Source organism: Aptenodytes forsteri, unplaced genomic scaffold, assembly GCF_000699145.1.
Source record: "Aptenodytes forsteri isolate BGI_AS27 unplaced genomic scaffold, ASM69914v1 Scaffold50, whole genome shotgun sequence".
NCBI lineage: Eukaryota > Metazoa > Chordata > Aves > Sphenisciformes > Spheniscidae > Aptenodytes > Aptenodytes forsteri.
In genome coordinates, this window is record NW_008795126.1 from 6,886,520 (window position 1) to 6,906,850 (window position 20,331).

The 20,331-nt window shown below is 35.6% G+C and overlaps 1 protein-coding gene across 3 annotated transcripts in view; it reads right to left on the minus strand.

The window, feature by feature from the left end:
* CDH8 (cadherin 8) overlaps positions 1-20,331 on the minus strand; it is a 138,885-nt gene that overhangs the window by 52,101 nt on the left and 66,453 nt on the right. For all 3 annotated transcript variants that reach the window (XM_009277314.1, XM_019471531.1, XM_019471530.1), the window contains 3 exons: positions 12,459-12,626; positions 8,322-8,509; positions 5,306-5,559 (listed from right to left, as the gene is read on the minus strand). In XM_009277314.1, the coding sequence (XP_009275589.1) occupies positions 5,306-5,559; positions 8,322-8,509; positions 12,459-12,626 (610 nt within the window). The remainder of the gene's footprint in view (positions 1-5,305; positions 5,560-8,321; positions 8,510-12,458; positions 12,627-20,331) is intronic.

Sequence of the window (20,331 nt, forward strand, 5' to 3'; positions counted from 1 at the left end):
CACATACTCAGTTCTCAATGGTTTAATGGGAATTGTACTATCCTCAGCATTTCTGAAAATCAGGTCACTTGTGTGGAAGAATAAAGCTGTAGGTGCCTAACTTCAGGCAATCATTTTTGAAAATGCATCTTAACCTTATTTTGATGTCTCCCTAGTTCCAATTAAAGTATTAGAAGTAAAATTCTGGTACTAGAGAAGTTAGTAAAAAATATCTTACAGACTTTCACAGGTTTAAGATTTCACTCAAGAAAATACAAGACAGACATCAATCAAGATAACTTTTTTAAGATGTCATCACTTAAAACTGTCTTTTAATTCTTGATGTTTATGTAATGATGCAGAAAGAACTCTGCTGATATCAACCATTTATGAAATTTTTACAGTCCACAAATGAAATGAAATATGAAATGCTTATATGTTATTTAATGTGTAGTTGACCTGGGCTTGACATAAATTCCATTGAGATAAGACAGTTTTTCTCTAAGGATCAATCCTTTCCTAAACTTCCATTCACAGTCTTCTTGCAGTACATTTTCTGAAGTTGTAAAACCGGGAGCATAACATCTGTGAGTTTATTATATTGCATTTCATCTCATCCCAACAGTATTTATTCACAATGCAAAACCAGCATTCAAAATGAGACATTTTTAACATAAGTTACATGCCTTTACAAGACTACAATGAGGTAAAACTCTCTCCTGATTTTAATTTGATAAATATTTGGTACAAAAATAAAAAAATAAAATCTGCAGTGTCGTAAACCTGGGAAAACTAATAGTACATTTGCAGTTTCCTTTTCATGATAATGATATTGTAACTCTTTTTAATGGGAATGCATTGTCAGATCCATAAGCTATACATAAAACATACATTTCTCTAAAAATGAGAAAAGAATATCTTGGGAAATAATATCTTTGGAAATTGCCATAAACCCAGCACAGGTTATTGGGAAGTTTTGGTTAGTTTATGGGTCTGCTATGGCAATTATAGGAACAACCCCACAGTGGTTTAACAGAAGACTTAAAATGATTCTCAGTCCTGCTCCTGCATGATTGCTATTTCTGTTATGACTTATTTTGATCTATTCTTTATTTGCACCAATGTAAATAAGAGCAGAAATCCTTTTTTGCTGCACCTGCTGAGATTTGAATCACAGTACTGATACCTCATCAGTGGTAAATCACCATTGTTTATTAACGCCAGGCAGATCGGACATGCTACTTAGTGACAGATAAACAGCTGTACCAGCACGGAGGCAGAAAATATTGTATCTAGGTTTTTAAGGCCTGCTGTGAATTAAGAAAATGATCAACTGCTGCCAAAGATGAAATCTCTGTCGATATGAATGGGGAAAACCTGCCACAGTGAAGCTTATCTCTCCACAGAGAAAGGCACTGAAGGGCAGTGATTTATAGGAGGGCAGATACATTATAGGAAGAAAGATTATTACTTATGCTTTTTTCTGTGCACTTGGATCATGCTTTATCCAAGATAATTTACTGCAGATAAATAGACCATGGTTACAAAATAACAACAGAACCATGAAATAAGTACTACTGGAATCAATAGATTTGTATGCTAATAGGTAATTATACTGTAAGCCAGAATGTACCACCCTTACTAAATAAACTACAGTAAAGATTCACAACTAGCTTAGCTGAATTCACTGGGTCCCTTTCCCAAGAGAGATGCATGCGGTCTAGCTGTGGTAAGATGTGAGCCACTGATGCATGTTTCTGAAATGACTAGGCTAGAATAAGACAAACTACTGATCATGTTTACAAATATTAGCCAAATTTGTAAATCCTTTTCACCATCAGGCTTAAAAGTGAGCCAGGCCCTTAAGCAACACGCACAGCAGAATATCAAATAAAGATAAGAGAAATTTTGCCGTTTATTTTAAAAATACTGGGTTATGAAAAATATGATATAGTTAGACTAACCTAACAACTGATATGAAGAGATAGTTCATATTCATTGCAGAAACACATAATTAAAGCATAATTCAACTGAATATCACACTATCACTTAGCCATTCAAAGATGCCTTTCCTTATCCACAATTAGGGCTCAACAACAAGAATGAGAAAAGTCCCATACAACATACGCATCCTTTAGTCCCATCCATCTAAAGGTGCCTAAATTTCTTTGGCTGATACAGAGATTTCAGACTAATAACCACTGCCAAAACTCTGCATTTGACACAAGACATTGCTAAATAACCCTCTTCAGGTAGTTCCATAAGGCGGGCACATTCAGAACCAGACAGGTAACCCATCTATACACCTGCTTGTAAATCTATGATAGGCTTCATACCTTTTAGATCAAGTGATGGAAAGATCAGAGAACATGTTTCATCTCTTCTCGGCAAGCATAAAAAACAAAGGACTGTTGTACTGGATAGAAATGAGGTTAAACTTTTTTTTAAAAAAAAAGAAAACATAGGAGAAGTTTCTTCCCAGGCTGTTTTCTATAATAATTTTTCTAAATTCTTTCATGTTTTGTCTCATGACTCAATTATCAGACTATTTCGTTGTTCAGAGATATCTAAGTTTTATTTCATTTATGGTACTGCAATACTCTGAGTTTACTGAGTCTTTGTGTATTAGACTAATGTGCAGCAGATGTGGTATTGGTAGCACATAAGGTGATTCATATTTTCGTTTGTGTTGCTAGGGTTTTTATAACAAATGTACACAAAAGCTCTGTCTAACCAAAATATTGATAGAACAGAAAAATATAATTTCCTTGACATGCAATTGGTTGTTGTCTCCTAAAATTCTGTTTTAAAGAAAAGAATACATTAAAAAATGGCCAGGCAGTATTAAAACAGTCCCTTATTTTTAGAACAGAATGTTTTAATTCTGTTTTTCAATTTTTTAACGTACGTTTAATATTTTTGAAAGTGTATCATAGAACATATACATAAAATTTACATCATCTACATGACACAATAACAGAATAAACACTTGAAATGCACAATCAAAATGAAACATTCTAATCCAACAAAACAATGCTTCCACATATTTATGTTAGAACCTGCCATGTTCCAATTTTGTTCCGAATTGGAAAGAAAGTAACTGCATTTCTGCTCCCTACTTGTCTCTGATGAATATTTTTTCTCCCGTAATAATAGAATTACTGACTTGAAATCTCCTTTTTTTGCCTTAAAATATTTTTCATACAAAAAATGAAAAAAAGGAATTTGGACTTTCCAGAGCTATCCCAGATAAAGGCAAATTAATCAGGTAAGCAAACAAGAAAGAAAAAGGTTGCATAGAAAATTGAGCTCTGTATATTCCTTAATTAGCTATCAAGCCAATACTGTAGAAAAATTAAATCTTATAAAGTACTGCATGTAATATTTTTGAAGAAGATACAAATCACACTAATTAATTACCTTTTTGTTTAAATGTAATGAATTTTGGACAATTCTGTTGCATGTGTATCAATTGTTTCTTTATGACTTGGTAAGTAGTAACATTCTAATTCAGTTTGCACATATATTTTTGCTTTTAAAAGTTTGAAAGTATCTTGATCTATAAAATGATGAAAAAATGGAAATGAAGTAAATATTTTACTCAGTTCAATTTTTCGGGCTTGGACAGAATAAAGAGGCTCAATTTTAGGACATAGATAGGCTTGTAGCTGGTCTCACTTATTAGGAGTTTGGAGCAGGACTAGAAAAGAATTCCAGGGAAACAGAACAAGACTGGAAAAATAGCCAAGGTAAAACTGAACCAGAGTTGAAGCCAGGCTGGGATGAGGAACAAAGGAGACACAATCAAGAGGCAGAGGAGCACAGGACCAAGCCAAGAGCAAAGCAGATCAGGGTAGAGGAAAGGAACTAAGGTTAAATTGAAAGAGAAATCACCATTGAGCTGGAATAAAGGGAAGAAAGCAAACTTGCTGCCACCATGGCTGGTTTCACACACCTTTCAGAAGACCCTGTCTTTGTAGCGGCAGGGCGAGGCCTTTTTGACAGATGCCAGTGGACAGCAGTAGTAAAATTAGGGGTGGAGCCACTGCTTAAACTGTGATAGATCAAACTCTGCATTCTCTATTATTTTTTTCCTGTTCACGTAACATTTTTCTAACCTGGGTAACTAGCCTCATTTATTTCCTATTTCTATGATCAGATTACCATCCTTGATCGTCCTGAGCGCTTCTTTGGTAAGAATATAAATTCGGTGCCCATTAACACTGTCTGGGTTGTGCGCTGCAGTAGAAAACATATTAATCAATTAATTTTTATAGAAATCTGTGATAGTTAATGCTAGTTTAGCTAGTTTTGAAAGGATGATTTAGAAACGAGAGACTCCAACGTACTCTCCAACATCTTCATACACAAGTTCTAATACATCCAAACATGTTGGAGACTCTGAATTTCTAATTCTAAAAATACTAAAATATGACATGCAACATGTAGGCCCCCTAAATAAAGGTTTAAAGTCTGGCTCTGTGACAAACCTGATGTAAATAACGATGATCAGAAAATGGTCTTAAGTGATAGATTATAACAATTAGCATCATGCTTACAACGCTGAAGACTGCTTGTGTAGCCTAAATTCCCTAAGGCTGTAATGTACAGTGATGATTATTATTAAATAGACTCTCTCTCCAAATATACGTCTACTATGAATTTGACGTTTTGGTGTTTGTTTTCATAATGCTTTTAGCAGGCAGTACTATACATAGCAAAATGTGTCTTGGGAACACTTGCATCATACCATACCAACCGTTACAAAGAGGAAGAGGAAGATGTGTGCTCATCAGAATGAGATAGAAAACACTGATCTGATGAAACTGGAATAACGGATTTTGTTCAAGTTAGATCAAAAATGGAAAATATTCTAAATCGAAGATGCAAAAGTCATATGGGCATAATAATCTCTGACTTTCTATCTTTAAACCAGGAATGGGTTTAGCCAAAGGAATACAAAATATGTTTCAACAACCTTACAACTACATGGAACAAACTCAGTACTGTCAGTGCAGACACTAGTGGACTATTTAAAATAACTGCAGAGATACACACTGATGATTCAACCCCATCTGACCTCATACACCCTATTTCTTATTTTCATTGCATTCCTACTGTTTCATAAGACTACTCATGTGGCAAGGAACACTTTTGTGATTTTGAAAATGATCTGAACTGATAAATCTAACGTCGTAAAACAAATCCTATACAAGTATTTTCATAGAAATAAACCGGCATGAGAACAGTGTCATACAATGTAGGGGAAAATATACTTAGTATTCTGCCAGTAGTTTTTTCAAAGAGAACTTTAAAGCAGCACTACCTTATAGGACTGGAAGACACGTCAGGGTCATGGGCAGTCACCTGACCAATCACAGAGTTAATAGCAGCATTTTCATGCACTTCCAGTAGGTAAGTAGGTGATGAAAAGACTGGTGGCTCATCAGCATCCTCTACTACAATTTTTACCGTTGCTGTATCCTTGAATGGTCCTCCACTGATGAAACGAGGATCAATATGAACGTTGGCTGCTTCTACCTTCAGAGTATAGGATTTTTTGGTCTCAAAGTCCAGTGGCTGTTAAAAATGACAAAGATAAATGTCTTTTACTAACGGCCACAAAGAAAGAACAAGTGAATATAATGCTGATGGATGAAAGTTATGGGCATTTAAGCACACTCAGTGAGTTTTAATGCAATCACTTCCCACTCCCAGAAATCCAACCTGCAAATTTTCTAGGTATATATTGATATCTGCTTATTAACCAGCCTCAGAGAAAACAAGACCTTGTTTTCTTGCTTTTCACAAGAAATTTGCCAAAATATTCTCTCTCATGAATTTATACCATTACAATTACATGTCAGGTAAATACTACAAATTTGTTGGTGATGACATGACTTGCATACTAATCATGCACTTAATCAGTGCTTTATTAGTTGGAGTTAAGGAAAAAAATTATACTAGCTCCACAAAGAATAAATATTTTATTACTTCCAGAACAATGTGAGAAATGCAAAGAACTGGCAATTATTATTTGTTGGACATGAGAGGCATTACGTGGAAAAATGTAGAGCTAATCATGTAAGAAAGTACTTCAATATTATTGGACTTCAGGGAACTCTGCATTTCTGTTTATAGGGGTAAATGAGGTAGACATCTCTCAGGAATTTCTTAAAACTGTAACAATTCCTATTTCTGTATCTTATTTTTTTATCAGAGAGAGAAACACGAAACCGATTACTTTATTCTATCAACATACCTGCCATGTCACCGTTGGTTTTACTATTTTACAGTTCCATATTAAAACATAAAAGATGAAAACACAGTGGATTTAAAGGAATTAAATACCAAATAAAAACCAAATCTGTGACACTTTTGAATATTAGAATTTTTCATTATAGGAGATTCAAGTTTTTATGTCTTGAAGCACATCAGTATATTCACTATATAATTCTCTTGTGTCTCACAATGATTCAAATTTCAAAGATGCAAATTGCCAGGCATTGGAAAGATATTAAGATTTGCATTACAATGTCCTAGGGATAAAAAGAAAAGGACATAGAAACTCTGAATCTGCAATGCAAATACCAGCAAGAGCACAAATAGGAACCTTCAGGAAGTCTGTCAAAGCCTTCAATATGTATACTTTCAAATCTTGTTGATTTTTTTTCAGGTATGAATCAAGCTCTAATGGGATTTGCTCTTTCTCACAAATTCTAGTAAACATGAGAAAACCTTGCTTCTTTAGCAGCTCTTAAATTAGTAAGCTTTTGTCATTATCAATGGTGATTTATAAATCAGTATATTCACAATTTGCCAATCATAGCTCCTGTATCATTTTTTCAATTGCTGTTCATACGCTTTACAGAAATGACAGCACCCCAATACATTGTCATGCTTAATCAGAATATCATATTGAAAATTTACTCTGCATTGTCTAAACCCCATGAATTTATGCTGGAGAAAATCTGTTGGTGAACAGTACCCTCCATACATCATCTACTGTAGTAGAACCAAAAGGATTATTGCTGTCAAAATGAATATATGAAACATTATGTTAGAGACTTAGTTATGAAATAAAGCCAAGGGAACTAGGGCAAAAGGCTAATTGCCTTAGTTTACAGAAGAGGCCACAGTATACAATAAATAACCGTAAGGAAGATCAGGGATGTATATCATAATTTTCTCTTTAGGAAAACAGATCTAAATTTAGATAAATATACCTCATTATTATATATCTACAGTGCTGACCTACTCACTGAGAAACAGAAAATATAAACTTTTGACAGGTACTCTGCCTGATCTCTTTAATTACAGGTACAAGTTAAATATTAATTACCTGGACTCATTGGATTCTTCTTTTTTCACTGGGATGTCGTGTTTTGGTTTTTGGTTTGGGTTGTTTGGTTTTTTTTTTCTTAAAACAAAGATTCATTTAGAGTCCTCTATGCTACATATTTAAAACCCTCTACGCCAGTGCTATAAGTTATATTCATATCCTTTTTCAGAACACAGCATGAGAATCGGCTCTCTTCTCCTTCCCCAGAACATAAGGAAAATTAAATCTGCAATTAATGTTTCATTGACTTTACTAGCCAAGTTTTGTTCTAGCTATGCTGTCTCTCCCCATATTTCTGTATATAATTGGGTGGTCCTTCTGTTGTGTATATGCAAACACTTCATCTTGCATACATCAAGACTGTACAAGCATAGAAAAGGTAACAGAGTTGTAGCCTTCTTTAGGGCCCAAATTTGGCACTTCTCATGTGACACAGTGCTGATCTCCTTGATAAGGTTCACTGAAATCATTATTCATTGAGCAAAGAGAGTTCAACATCAGAAAAGGTGGAAGACTAAGCCTGTCACAAATCAGGTAATTTAAATAATATGCTATGATATTTTTTTCCCCTCTGAACAGTATTTGACCAGCTATACAGCAAACCAAAGAACAGACAAAAGGTGATGATCAAAAATATTTGATGAATACTCAGCCAAGATTTTATGGACATTTACACCACCAACAAAGCAGATTCTAATCTACTCTTCTCCTTTGGAACCAAGGAAGCAAAACCTGTACGATTTGACCACATGGAAGCCCAGATAGATTAACACATTCCCAGCACCAAAAATACTCCCATGGATGTCTCCCCAGTTGCCACCTAAATGGCAGTTTTGAGAGACATGGCTAATACATCCCTTTTTTATCACTTCACTGGCTTGACACCTCATCCATAGATAAAAGAATCCTTGGAAATCCAGCATCTTCTCACAGAGTACAGTCTGGCTGGGTAGTTGTAGGTACAATAAACATTTTTTTTTTTAACAGAGATATCATTTACCTTTCTCACTCTAATAATGCCGTCCTGAGTTTGGGCATCTGTAGTAATTTCAAATATATCCATTCCATCTCCTTCAATAATATCATAGGATGATTTAGCATTTTCTCCAATATCCAGGTCGTTTGCTTTCACCCTTCCTATTGGTTCACCAAGAGCAACATCTTCCATTACTGAGAAGTGATACAGACCTTACAAATAAGAGGAAAAGACTAAACATTACACCTGATTCCAGTATCACTTGTGTGCTCTTCATTTGTTTATACTTCCCTAACGCAAACTCTTGAGATGTGCAACCAATACAAACCACATTTACACAAGTTATTGACTGAAAGCAGCAAAATGTGTTCCTTCTGTAGGAATATTCAGTTTACTGTATGTGAATGTTCTTTTCATTACAGTAGTATCCTGCTTCTTCCTTGCAGGGATGCTTAGTGATGGCAGACATAAATATTAAGCTACTTTCAGCACTGAAAGTATGCAACATTCTCTACTGCAGACACTGTTGAACTTACCGTTTTATTTACAGACATGTAGTTAGAATTCAACTATGAAACTCTGGCTTTTACTCTGTGGAAAACTGGTTTAATATTTTAAGGATGCCTTATACAATTTCAGATCTTTACTACTTTTTGACCCTTTTAATTTGATTTGGTTTTGTTTGTTTAACCCCTTCCACTTTCCTTTTGTGGCAAGAAACTAATTAAGAAACATTCAGGGAAACTCCCAAATTTTATGTTTTAAAGGAAAGAATAACTTTTCATAGCAATCATTGCTGTATTTACTATTTGATTGTAGGGTTAGACTAAAATCCACTAGAAAGTGCTATTCAAATTCTCAGCATTTTTATTTTTTGTATTACTTGCTTCGAACCTTCTGACCTAAGAAGTGTCAAAAATCTATTTAGAACTTGTAATATATTATTTTAGGCAAGCATTTTATTAAGAGAAAGCTCAAAATACCCATTTTTCTATTATATCTCCCAGTTCTTAACATTACTCTGAAAAACAGAAGGCACATGCATGCTTCACATCAAAAATTCTTTATGGAGTGCCTATTTTTTTACCTCTTGGTAATTTACACTTATTGAAGCTACAGTTAATATGTGATCTAATCAACTGCAGCGCTACTTAGTAGTTAAAATAGTCAAAGGAAATTCAAGGTTATCAGATGAGACCATTAAAATAGTTTTTGACAAAGGGTTCTGGAGTTGTTCTTTTCTGTCCTCACAGTTGTTCTAAGACAACACGCGGTTTTTGATGTTATGTGCAGCTAGTAGTTTTCTAAAACCAAAATCTTCTGGAGTTGTTGCTTTGCCTGTTTGTAGGCAGTAGCAACAGTTGAAAGTAGGAAGGAAACTGTGAGGAATTCACAAATATTAGCTATACAGATAGTCTGTCCCAAAGTGAAATATTCTTTTTCTTTAATGTTTCTAGGCTAAATTATTAGAGATAATTTGGAGATCATCAAGATTCCTCAAGAATATTCATAATGCTCACAAACAGTGAGCAGCCAAAGCAATCAAGTGCCTCAGGAGACTAAATTATGTGTACATAATTTATACTGCTGTCCACACTTTGTGGTTTGAATCTCCAGACACAGTTGATTGCATTTTTAAGTTGGTGTTTTTCTCTCAGATTTATTAAGATAGTTTACAAAATATTGTAAAAAAAAAATATTATGATGCAGCTCTTACACAAATTGCTCACAAGAATTATGAATTGTCCTGTCAAGATGTCCTAGTGCAGAGCTGACCAAAAATCCACACTATGCATCTTTGAAAACCCTTGGTTGTTACAGAAGTGCACAGTTCTCAGTACAATCCTATGGTAAACTGCCAGGTTAAAAACTTCTGTGACTTATAAAATGCCTCTAAAATTATTTCAAAGAGATCACAGAAGTAGTGAAAGTTCATCTTTTTCATGTCTAAAACCCAGAAGGCTAACACTCTTTGAAATCAAAGCATAAATATACATTTCTGTCCTGCCTGGAAACAATAAACCTATAAAACACACTGCTTCCGAGTTCATTACAATTTATTGTGAAAGCAGCATGTATTACCTCTTACGAATTTCTATTTCATTCTGGTTAGGCTCTATTGTAAGTTTGATCCCTTCTTATTTTCCTTTCCAGGCAAATGCAAACCGTGCTTCAACGATGTAAAAAAATGTTAAAGACGTGATCAGCTCTTGTATAAGGCCAGAGTCATGACTAATCTGTAATGCTAGGCAGCATGCTATGAATACTTCATTTTAAAAGGCAGAATTTGTAATAACATCCAGTTACAATATTTACTATGGAAGTAACTCTACCCCAGCTGAAACCAGGACACTCATCCTCATTAAATGCAATATATACATAATACAAAGTTATAGTACATGCGGTTTTTTTCTAATAAAGTTGCATAACGGTCAGTGTTATAACAAGGTGGTTACTCCTAGATGGTAGCTTGAATTCTGCACCGGAATGCACTAGCTGTAACAGCTTCAAAGACAGCAACTCACTTTTTGTTGAAGGAAAACTAATCTACATTTTCTATATAGAAAATATATTTCAGGGATCTGTGTTGCAGTCTTCCTCATGCTGCCCAGTCAACATGTCACTGTATCCAAACTACAGAAGAACAGATATGAGCAAACTGCACAGGGAAAGTACAGTTTCGTCTCCGTATGCATTCACTCCTGTGCTTCCTGCTGAGACCTCCAGCAAATGTACCAGTTAGCACCAGTTTTGTTGCTGATTTTCTGATCAGCTTTTTTCATACTGGCAGGCAAAGGCTTTTTGAGACAGAAAGCGTTGATACAAATATAAAAGCCAGGTAAGCTGGCAAAAGTAGATCTGTAGTCACAGAGTTAGAGCTACAGTACGTTGCAGGTATAAAAGAAATGTCCCTCTGCGTTCTGGTGATATGGTTCAGCCAGGAGTCTCATCTATAGATGTTTACATTATTAGGGAAATCGTCATCATATGTTGGTAAAACACTACTACACAAGTGCAAGCAATGCAATGTGATATGAAGTAAAAAATTTATGCATTTCTTATTTTATTGGAGAAAATCTTTTATTGTGCACAGTGTTTATCTGTTAAAAAACACTGAGATGAGGTAATAAAATATATATTTTGCAAATAAGCTTTTACCTCTGCTTATTTATTTTATATTTTTTCTCTCTATCTATCTGTATGTGCATTTTCTAGACTATAGGAGAGTATTTATCATATGCTGAGTACTAGGACAAACTCATTTCACTCTATGTTTTCAGAACAGGACAAAAGTGGACTGCAAGACATACATATGTGGAAAAGAATTAATTTTACATTGGGTGCATAAGTACCTTGTTAGAAAAACATGCTTCTAATAAAGTGAAAATGATACAAAGTCTAGATGTGAACATTCTCCAACCCCAAAACAAACTCTTAATACCCTACAACTTTAGTTTTTCAGAACAAGCTGGATAAAAAGATAAGTTTCTAATAGTGTATTAGATTGCACCTGTTCCAAATAAAATCGATCCAGTCATTATGCTCTTCCCTCTTCTTTTTTCGTCTTCATCTTCCAAATAGACTACAAAGCTTGTAGAGAATCTCAGCAGGATGCCAAATCATTTTGACCTAGCCCAGCAAGGTATCCATTGGAACCACAGTAGTAATTATGGATTTTGATCAACAATTATCTAGACTCAGACTTATTTTCTTTGTTTTCTTCACTATTATCTAATTAGTCAAACCTTTATTTCTTTTATCAGTTATATGTGTCTTTTACTGGTGGTGTCACTTGTCTGACATGAGATGGAAGCACATATAACATATATAACAGCAACTAAAACTAGCACTTAGAAACAACTGCACTGAAAGCAAATAAATATATGAAAAAAAAAAGTCCCCAAGCCCTTTTGTGTGGATGTAAGAGGGATAACAAGGAAGACAGAGGGCTGTGTACACTGTTGTGGACCTAATTCCCTCTTTCCTAAGCTCTTAATCAGGCAGAGGACTATTAATCTTTCTCTAGTAGCAGCTACATATTTTTAAATTATATTAGAAACCCAGGCAATATGATGATAAAAAAAAGAACTGGATTAAAAAAAAAAAAAGCAGTATATTACTTTCTTATACAGGAGAACACATACACATAATGGCACTTACTCTGTGCAAACTTAGGAGGATTGTCATTAACGTCAGTGAGTGTAATTGTCACTGTTGTAGTTCCAGAGAGTCCACCCATATGTCCTCCCATGTCCTTTGCTTGGATGACCACAAAGTATTCTTCTTTGGCTTCTCTGTCCATGTTGGGAAGAGCTGTTTTAATTATAGCTACAATAATGGGGGGGAAAAAAGTCAGGTACAGAACCAAATTCAGTACTGCAGCTATTTTTATGGATATATGTAAATATTGGTATAAAAATTGAACTGCTAAAGGTCCAGTTAAGTTGCCTCTCAGTACCAAGGATAAAGAAAAATTTGAGATTTTCAAAAAAGTATATTAGAGGTCACCTACCTTGATTTAATTAAAAATGTAATGAAATTGTGGTCCAAAACCCAAGAATTAATCATACCTGCAATACATATTAATTTTTATATTTTTTTCCTGATAAACTTTTTGGTTTCTGTCCTACCTCCCACAGAAATCCATCATTTCCAAGACCACCATAGTAAACTTAATCTGTAAACACTGTTAACCGTATCTGCCAGATTAATTGTTTCAAATATTTTAAAACCAAAATCATTCTTTAATCTGCTCTTGTATATAATGCAGGCTAAGTTGTTCCCTTATGTCCTAAATCAAGTGCCTGAACTTCTACTGGAGAATGACAGCATGTCTTTCAGTATGTCTTTCAGCATAGTCACCAGTACTGCAAACTCCTAAAATCACTCCATTGTCCCTACTCTAGGAGGGCCACTTATTGGACAATGATCTCAGTAAGCTGCTATCACCTACTTTATTAGGCCAGAAGTTTTTAAAGATAGAGAAGTAAAATTATTTGTAGTATATCAAAACGTAAAATGTCAGTGGGCTAGCAGGAAGATAACTGCAAGGGACAGTCCAATTAAATATGAGGCCAGATTCACTGCAAACTCCTATAGATTTCATAGACATCTAGCAGAAGAAATAATAAAACCTTTTTTTCTTTCCAAAACTTCTCCACCTGTAATGTGCTATTATATTCACAAATTCAGTATGAAAAGTGCAATACTAAATGTTTAATGGTAAATGTAAATGGTGTTCATCACAGTCTAGGAATGTCCACCATAATAAAAAGATAAGACTCAATTGAAGAAGTCCCACTAAACCTAGGGAAAACAACTCTAAATGTTAAATATACAGCTTTTTCCTTTTCTTTTAATCCTGTTTTTGAATTCTATCTTTTTAAAAATCATTTGTCTGTGAAAAGAGAGCACAAAGTTCAAGTTACAGAATTATCTTAGTGGTTAAGTGAAGTGTAAGAGTGCTGAGGGGAACTGAATCCATCATTGCAGTGGTTCCTTTAAACCGCGGTGCTTGAGGGTTCTTACGAGGCATAAAGAAGAGTGTCTCTTTTCATGGGCCTGTACTTACAGAGCTGAAGGACGCAGTTGATGGGCAGACATTGACAGTAACTCACCAAGTCTTTGGAATTCATTAAAAAAGAAGGTAAGAATTCTATATTGTACTGTATATTTGTTAGGATTTGCATGTTGAATAGATTGGCCAAGTTCATACCCTGGATAATACGTACCTGTTGCTGGGCCTGATCATAACATTTCATTAACTCTCACACTGTATTTTTTTTTTTACCTGTTCTTTGTTAAGTATTGTCAGGAGTTTTTAGATTTCAATCAATACTGATTGTGAATCTGTTAGTTTTGATTTCTCTATTGGGACTAGCATAGCTGTGGAGACTTCAGATAGCATTTTCTCTTTCACATGGGACAGTTTCTACTAAATAAGCTTCTTAGAAATTACACTAGCTGAAATGCCGAGATTATCTATTCATGAATTTATGGTGAATAAAGAAATGTTCCTGGTCTTCATCATTAATAGATATGCATTTTAGTAAATTTTAGAATCCATTTATCTTTAATATTGTAATACTAAGAATCTGATCAGACCTTCTTTTCTTGGCTGAGTACAGGACCAAGCTAAGAGCAAGGGGGTGTAAGGCATTTAGAATAAAGCAATATGCTTGCTACAAAAACCACCATACATAACATAATAGCAGTCTTGCAACCTACACTTTTGTAAATGATTTCCATAAAATATTTTGGGTTGTTGTCTTACATATTTTACAAATATAATTCTGGATGTAAATGAAACCTCTATCTTATGTCTGCAACTGCCAAGCCAGAGTAATTTCTTGTTCCCAAGGAACTAAATAGTAATCAGTGATTTTTCAATCCAGCATGTGGTAAGTGGGGTTAGGAGCAGCAAGGCCAGCTGCACTGCAGTTAAAGGCAAGTTGGAGCAGAGTGTGGAAACAAGGCAGGCACAGGAGCAGTGGCCTCACCAACGAGGACCCGGGTGCAGGGTGGCACCTTGCAGGGTGGCAAGTCAGGGTCCCACTCAAATCCAGAGACAGGGGCCAGGCTGAGCCACAGTCTGATGATGACCCAGCGAGTCCACAGCAACAAGGCAGGTCTGAGGCCAGGCCAGGAAACCCAGCCGGAGGGTCTGGATCTGGGTCAGAACCGAGAAAATACAAGACTGGGCGCAGACGTAGCACAGCTGGGGGCCAGCAGTAGAGCCTCAGCCTAAAAGTGGCTCCCAAGGAAAAGGAGGGGCAGCCCCTGCATGAACCTTTCTTCACAACAGCTCATATCAGCAAAGGAGCTGACCTTGGACGCAGCCAGCTACACTTCTAAACTTAACCAACTAAACTCCTTGAAGGAGGTTGTGCTCAAGACCCTGACAAATACAACGTAATCCAGTGCTTTTAAAACCAATGAAGCAACCTTGAAATACAACACTGATGTAATTTAACTATTCTATACCACCTATAGGAGGGGACATAAGTTAGTCTGCCAAACATTGAAGAATGTTTTCTGTTATTCTTCTGTTATTATTAACAGAAGAATGCTTCTGTTAATTTTTTTGAACGAGAACAGGGGAACAGTAAAACCCCAAAGATAATAATAAACATTTATCAGATGTGATAGGTGCAAAATACATTCTGTAAAAGAGTAGGGCCATTTCCTTCATAGCAGCCTAGGTAAGGAAAGTAAATGATATTTTTTTCTAAAAGCATTTGACAGTTGTGACTGATTTGGACTGATTGGTTTACTATTTAGGAATAATAACGATGCATTCTGCAAAAAATTGTACTGTTATAAATGAGATTACTCATAAAAAGGATGCTAACGCAAACAGGGTATCAGAATTTGGTCCACATTTTTTTTTTTCACTAATACAGCTGATCCAAAGATCAGTGAAACCTTATTTCAATGGGTTTTGTATTAAGCCTATTATAACTTTTTCTCCATTATAATTTTTTAGGCAGTGTTTCCCTTGTTTGTTTTTTTTTTAAACCTAATTTAAATAGTTAAGTCTAGCCTACAGATGACTTGTATAAGATGCCACCTTTTGTATTCTGCAGTTTCGCCTGAGACAAGTCAATTATTTCAATAAAGTGATGATTTTTTCTAGACATGTATTTTAATTTGTCTCTTAATGTATGGACCAGTCTAGCCCTTGTCTATGATTTGAAAGATATCAGGAATATTACATACCTTAAAAAGTGCCTAAGTCAGAATTACAGTTTCTGACTTTTAAGAAATAAAAATTGGGGTTTTTTTTTCTGTATAAAGGTAGTAACACAACCTGTTATTTCAATAGTTTTATACATAGTTCTATCTGCTGTCTCAGCCCATAAACCATTTGCCAGAAGCTGAGTTAAAAACAAAGTCAAGTTTCTATTTCAAATGCAATAAAAAGCTAAAAAGAATTTTACTGTTTTAATTACTACAAGAGGAGCGGAAGGTTTTTAAATATCAAATCTATCCGAATTACACAGGCTGATTGTTACCACCAGTATTTCTATATTCAGAATCTCTAGAATAGAGGTCAGCAACAGAGAAGTGTCGGTATCTCTTATGAGGCAAATTAATAAACGCAAAAAGGCTCCATCCTCACTTAAGTAGTGTGATCGAGACAAAGACAGACTAAGAGAGTTATGCATAGAGAATTTAAAGGATATTTATTTGTTCTTTTGCTTTATTCACCAGTTCTCAGGCTGGGGTCACAGCAAGTACTGAAACTTTCAATCTATTTTTAGAAAACAATTTAGTCTCACCAAATACTAATACACATACAGCACACAGAACATTAACTCATTGAGCGTTCAACCTGCTCTACCTTCAATTCAACCCAGAAACAAATTGAGAATAAAAACATAATCACTTTCAGCATGCTATGATGGATGAAAATGATATGTCCCAAACAGGAGAGTAGTTTAAAAACGAGGGATGAGAATTACCGTAAACTAATGTAAGGCAGGTAGACGCTTGTTGGAAGATTGTATTCAGAACAGTTATCAATGGCTTACTGTCAAAGTGGATAGATGGATGAAGTTGTTCATAGGGGTTTTTCTGCTTCTAGCATCATTCAATATTTCCTGCATGATGGAAGACAGGAAGAACTTGTGAAGCCTTTCAGATGACACAAAGTTGGGAGCCATTGCAAGTACTGGAAGAACAGGATTAGAGTTCAAAACAATTTTGACAAATTAGATAGTCTAAAAAGCAGGATGCAACTCAATTTGGCAAGTAAAAAAGTATTTTGTGTGGGTGAAACAATTAACTTCACAATTACAATAGAGCAGATGACTCACAAGACAGAAAAGAATGTGGAGTCAAAACGAGCTGAATATGAGTCAACAGCGTTTTGCTGATAAAAATGCTCAAAGATTTCCTGGTATATTAACTAGTATGCTATATGGAAGAACTGTGGAATAATCCTTCCAGTTCACTCATACTGGTAAGACTGCAGCTGGAACGGTGTGTTCAGGTTCGAAAAAATTGGTTTATATAGCTAGGGAAGTATGAGGAAAGGCTTCATAGCCAAATATGTAAAAGTTACTGGGAGCTACTCTCCTTTTCCACTGGGGATAAGAGAAGAAATGATGGGCCTAAAATATAAACCACAAAATGGATTTAAATTGCAGCAAGAGAGATTTCAGTTAAACATTAGGGGAACACTTTCTAACAGAGAAGGTAAGTACAGACAGAGAAGGCTGCCTGTAGAATTTGTAGTATTTCCATTACTGACAGTTTTTAAGAACCTATCAGACAAACGTCTGTCAAGAATGAGAAGGAAGGGATAAACCTGATCCTTTTTTGGGGCAAGTGTGCTCACTGCATTCTCACTTGAGATCCCTTCCCTCCGTATTGTCTAAGATCAGGCTTTATCTCTATGTACTCTAAAATATTTCACAAATCTTAGTGCTGTAAAAACATTCAGTGGACATGTAGTACAACCACTGAACAGATACCTGCATCATAATTTGGCTACGGATCCTATGACTAAAGCTGGAAACATCAGGAAGAGGGTTGGAAGGTAAAGAAATCAACAAGTAATCTATTTCTTCAAAGAATGAATACCTCCCCGATATTGGAAGTACCTTTTTTTTTCCCTGAGTTGCTTTTCCTAAAGAGCTATTGGTGTCACACTGCTCAATAGCAAATAAAACAGCTGCAGAATGGGATTTACTTTTACAGTGGTCCTAAATGCACACACTGAGCAATTTGCACAATCTGCCTCACAACTTGAATCGGTTAAAATGCATCCCTGTGGACTACTTTCAGAAACCTATTTGGAAGAATATACACTGTCTCACACTGAAAAAGATCAGGGGAAAAGACGCAATGTGTCAGAGGCTATAGCTGATGAAGAGAAAGAAGAGAAGCAAAAGAAACTATAGAAATAAGGATCTGTTTTTCACTTTTCACTTTCCATTTTTTTAAGGATCTCTTTATGGTAACGCTATAAAACTACACATAATAATAATTGAGAACATGGAACAAAACCAAGCAAGCACTATGTAAAATTGGAATCTAGCCCTGAAAAGCCTTTTTTAAGCATCTCATTCATCTCACACATTTTGATGAAGACTTGCTGCTATTTCAACTTGCATACTTTGGAACTTCCCCTTCTTCATTTTGGAAGAGCTAAGTAATTGCTTTGATCTTCCTTCCATACTAAAATCTTGGTGGAGATTCTTATTAAATGTAACAGTCATTTAGGACCCAAACTCCTGAAAAATCAATCTTGTAATTTCTTCAGAGAGCCGTGAGATGCAGTCTTTGCATTCCCATGAAGCACGCTGACTTCAGTGATGTTTTAGCTGTCCATAAAAAAGGTTCACTTGGAGATCTGTGGAAAACCCATACCATAATTCCTAAAATATGAATAGATCATAACTAACTTTCTTGAAAATTAAAAAAATTCTAGTACTTTGATGATGTGATCCAGGCATACTGATGCACTATTTTTAATTCAATTTACCCTTCATAAAAAACATAATCATTTTAACAAAAATGATCATCAAATATTCTCATTTCTTACTTAGTTCTAATGCCTTAGGATTTTTATTTTAGCAAGGTAAGAAAAATATCTGTAGTCTGCAGCAAAGTTGGCTAACTTTCTAGAAAAATTATCAATTACAGGAATTGTCTGAACTAAATTCAGATGTAGATATATTTCAAATCAAAGACATTAGCCACAGTAAAAATAAACACTAGGTGAGGAATTGAATACTATGTTATACCATTTTATGTGGAGTGATTATGTGCCATTTTTTTATTTTTAAGAGAGAAGCTAATAGTGTACATATCTTCTTAGCATGTTTATTTTTTAAAATTGTATGGGGAAGATGGCACTGCCTGCCTTTCTGTTAGAAGGCGAGATGAAGGTTGAATATCATTTTATTAATTCTCTTGTTTCTTGTGTAACCTACAATCTATTGTATTTTCTTTTTCAGCCCGTATTACTACCATTTTGTGTTTTCTGATCTTCCTTTATTCTGAAGTAGACCTTGCAAGTTTGCCATTGCATGTAAATTAACACTACCTACCTTTCACTATATGTATTCTGCTTCAAGAATATCATATAGGATACAACTGGATAACACCTGTTATAATACTGCCTTTTTAATTCAGATGAACTTGTATCTGGGTTTTACAGTATGGGTAAAAAGCTTCCATCTCTACTTACCAGCCACTCCTTTTTCCCTGGGACCAAGTTTCGCTAGCACAGTGAAAGGATCACCGTCTCACCAACTGAGAATGAATGCAATAAATATTCTGCACTGCATTTATGACCTTGTTTCCTTAGGATTTTATTTGTAATGATCCTCTAATACCTATAATTGTCCTAGATACTTTACAGAAAGTAGCCTTGGATTCTTTTTCAGATGCTTTCCAAATCTAGCTGTGTAGTTCCAATTCCTCTTTCTAATTCAGTCTCTTGAAGCATAACATTGTTTAGATATGTAGCCCCTGTTTTCCTACTCAGCATGAGGAAAATAGTTAAGTCCTAACTAGCTCACTAGCTTTCTAAAATGATAGAGGTATTGCTCTGAAATGCAAGAAATGTGTGGTATCAGCTTTTTTGTTACTACAGATTTGTTACTACTACTACTTCCCACAGGGAAGTCTGTTGCCTCCCTGGGGCCCGGGTCAGAGACATCACTAGGAAGCTCCCTGGTCTGGTACAGTCTTCCGATTACTACCAGCTGTTGGTTATACAGGCTGGCAGTGATGAGGTTGCAGAGAGAAGTCCTGCAGTGATCAAAAGGGACTTCAGGGCACTGGGGTGACTGGTTGAAGGATCGGGAGCACAGGTAGTGTTTTCCTCTATCCCTACAGTGGCAGGGAAGGATACTGAAAGGAGCAGGAAAACACACCTGATCAACACGTGGCTCAGGGGCTGGTGCCATCGGCGGAATTTTGGCTTTTTTGATCACGGGGAGGTTTACACGGCACCGGGCCTGCTGGCGGCAGATGGAGTCCAGCTGTCTCACAGGGGGAAAAGGATCATTGCTCACGA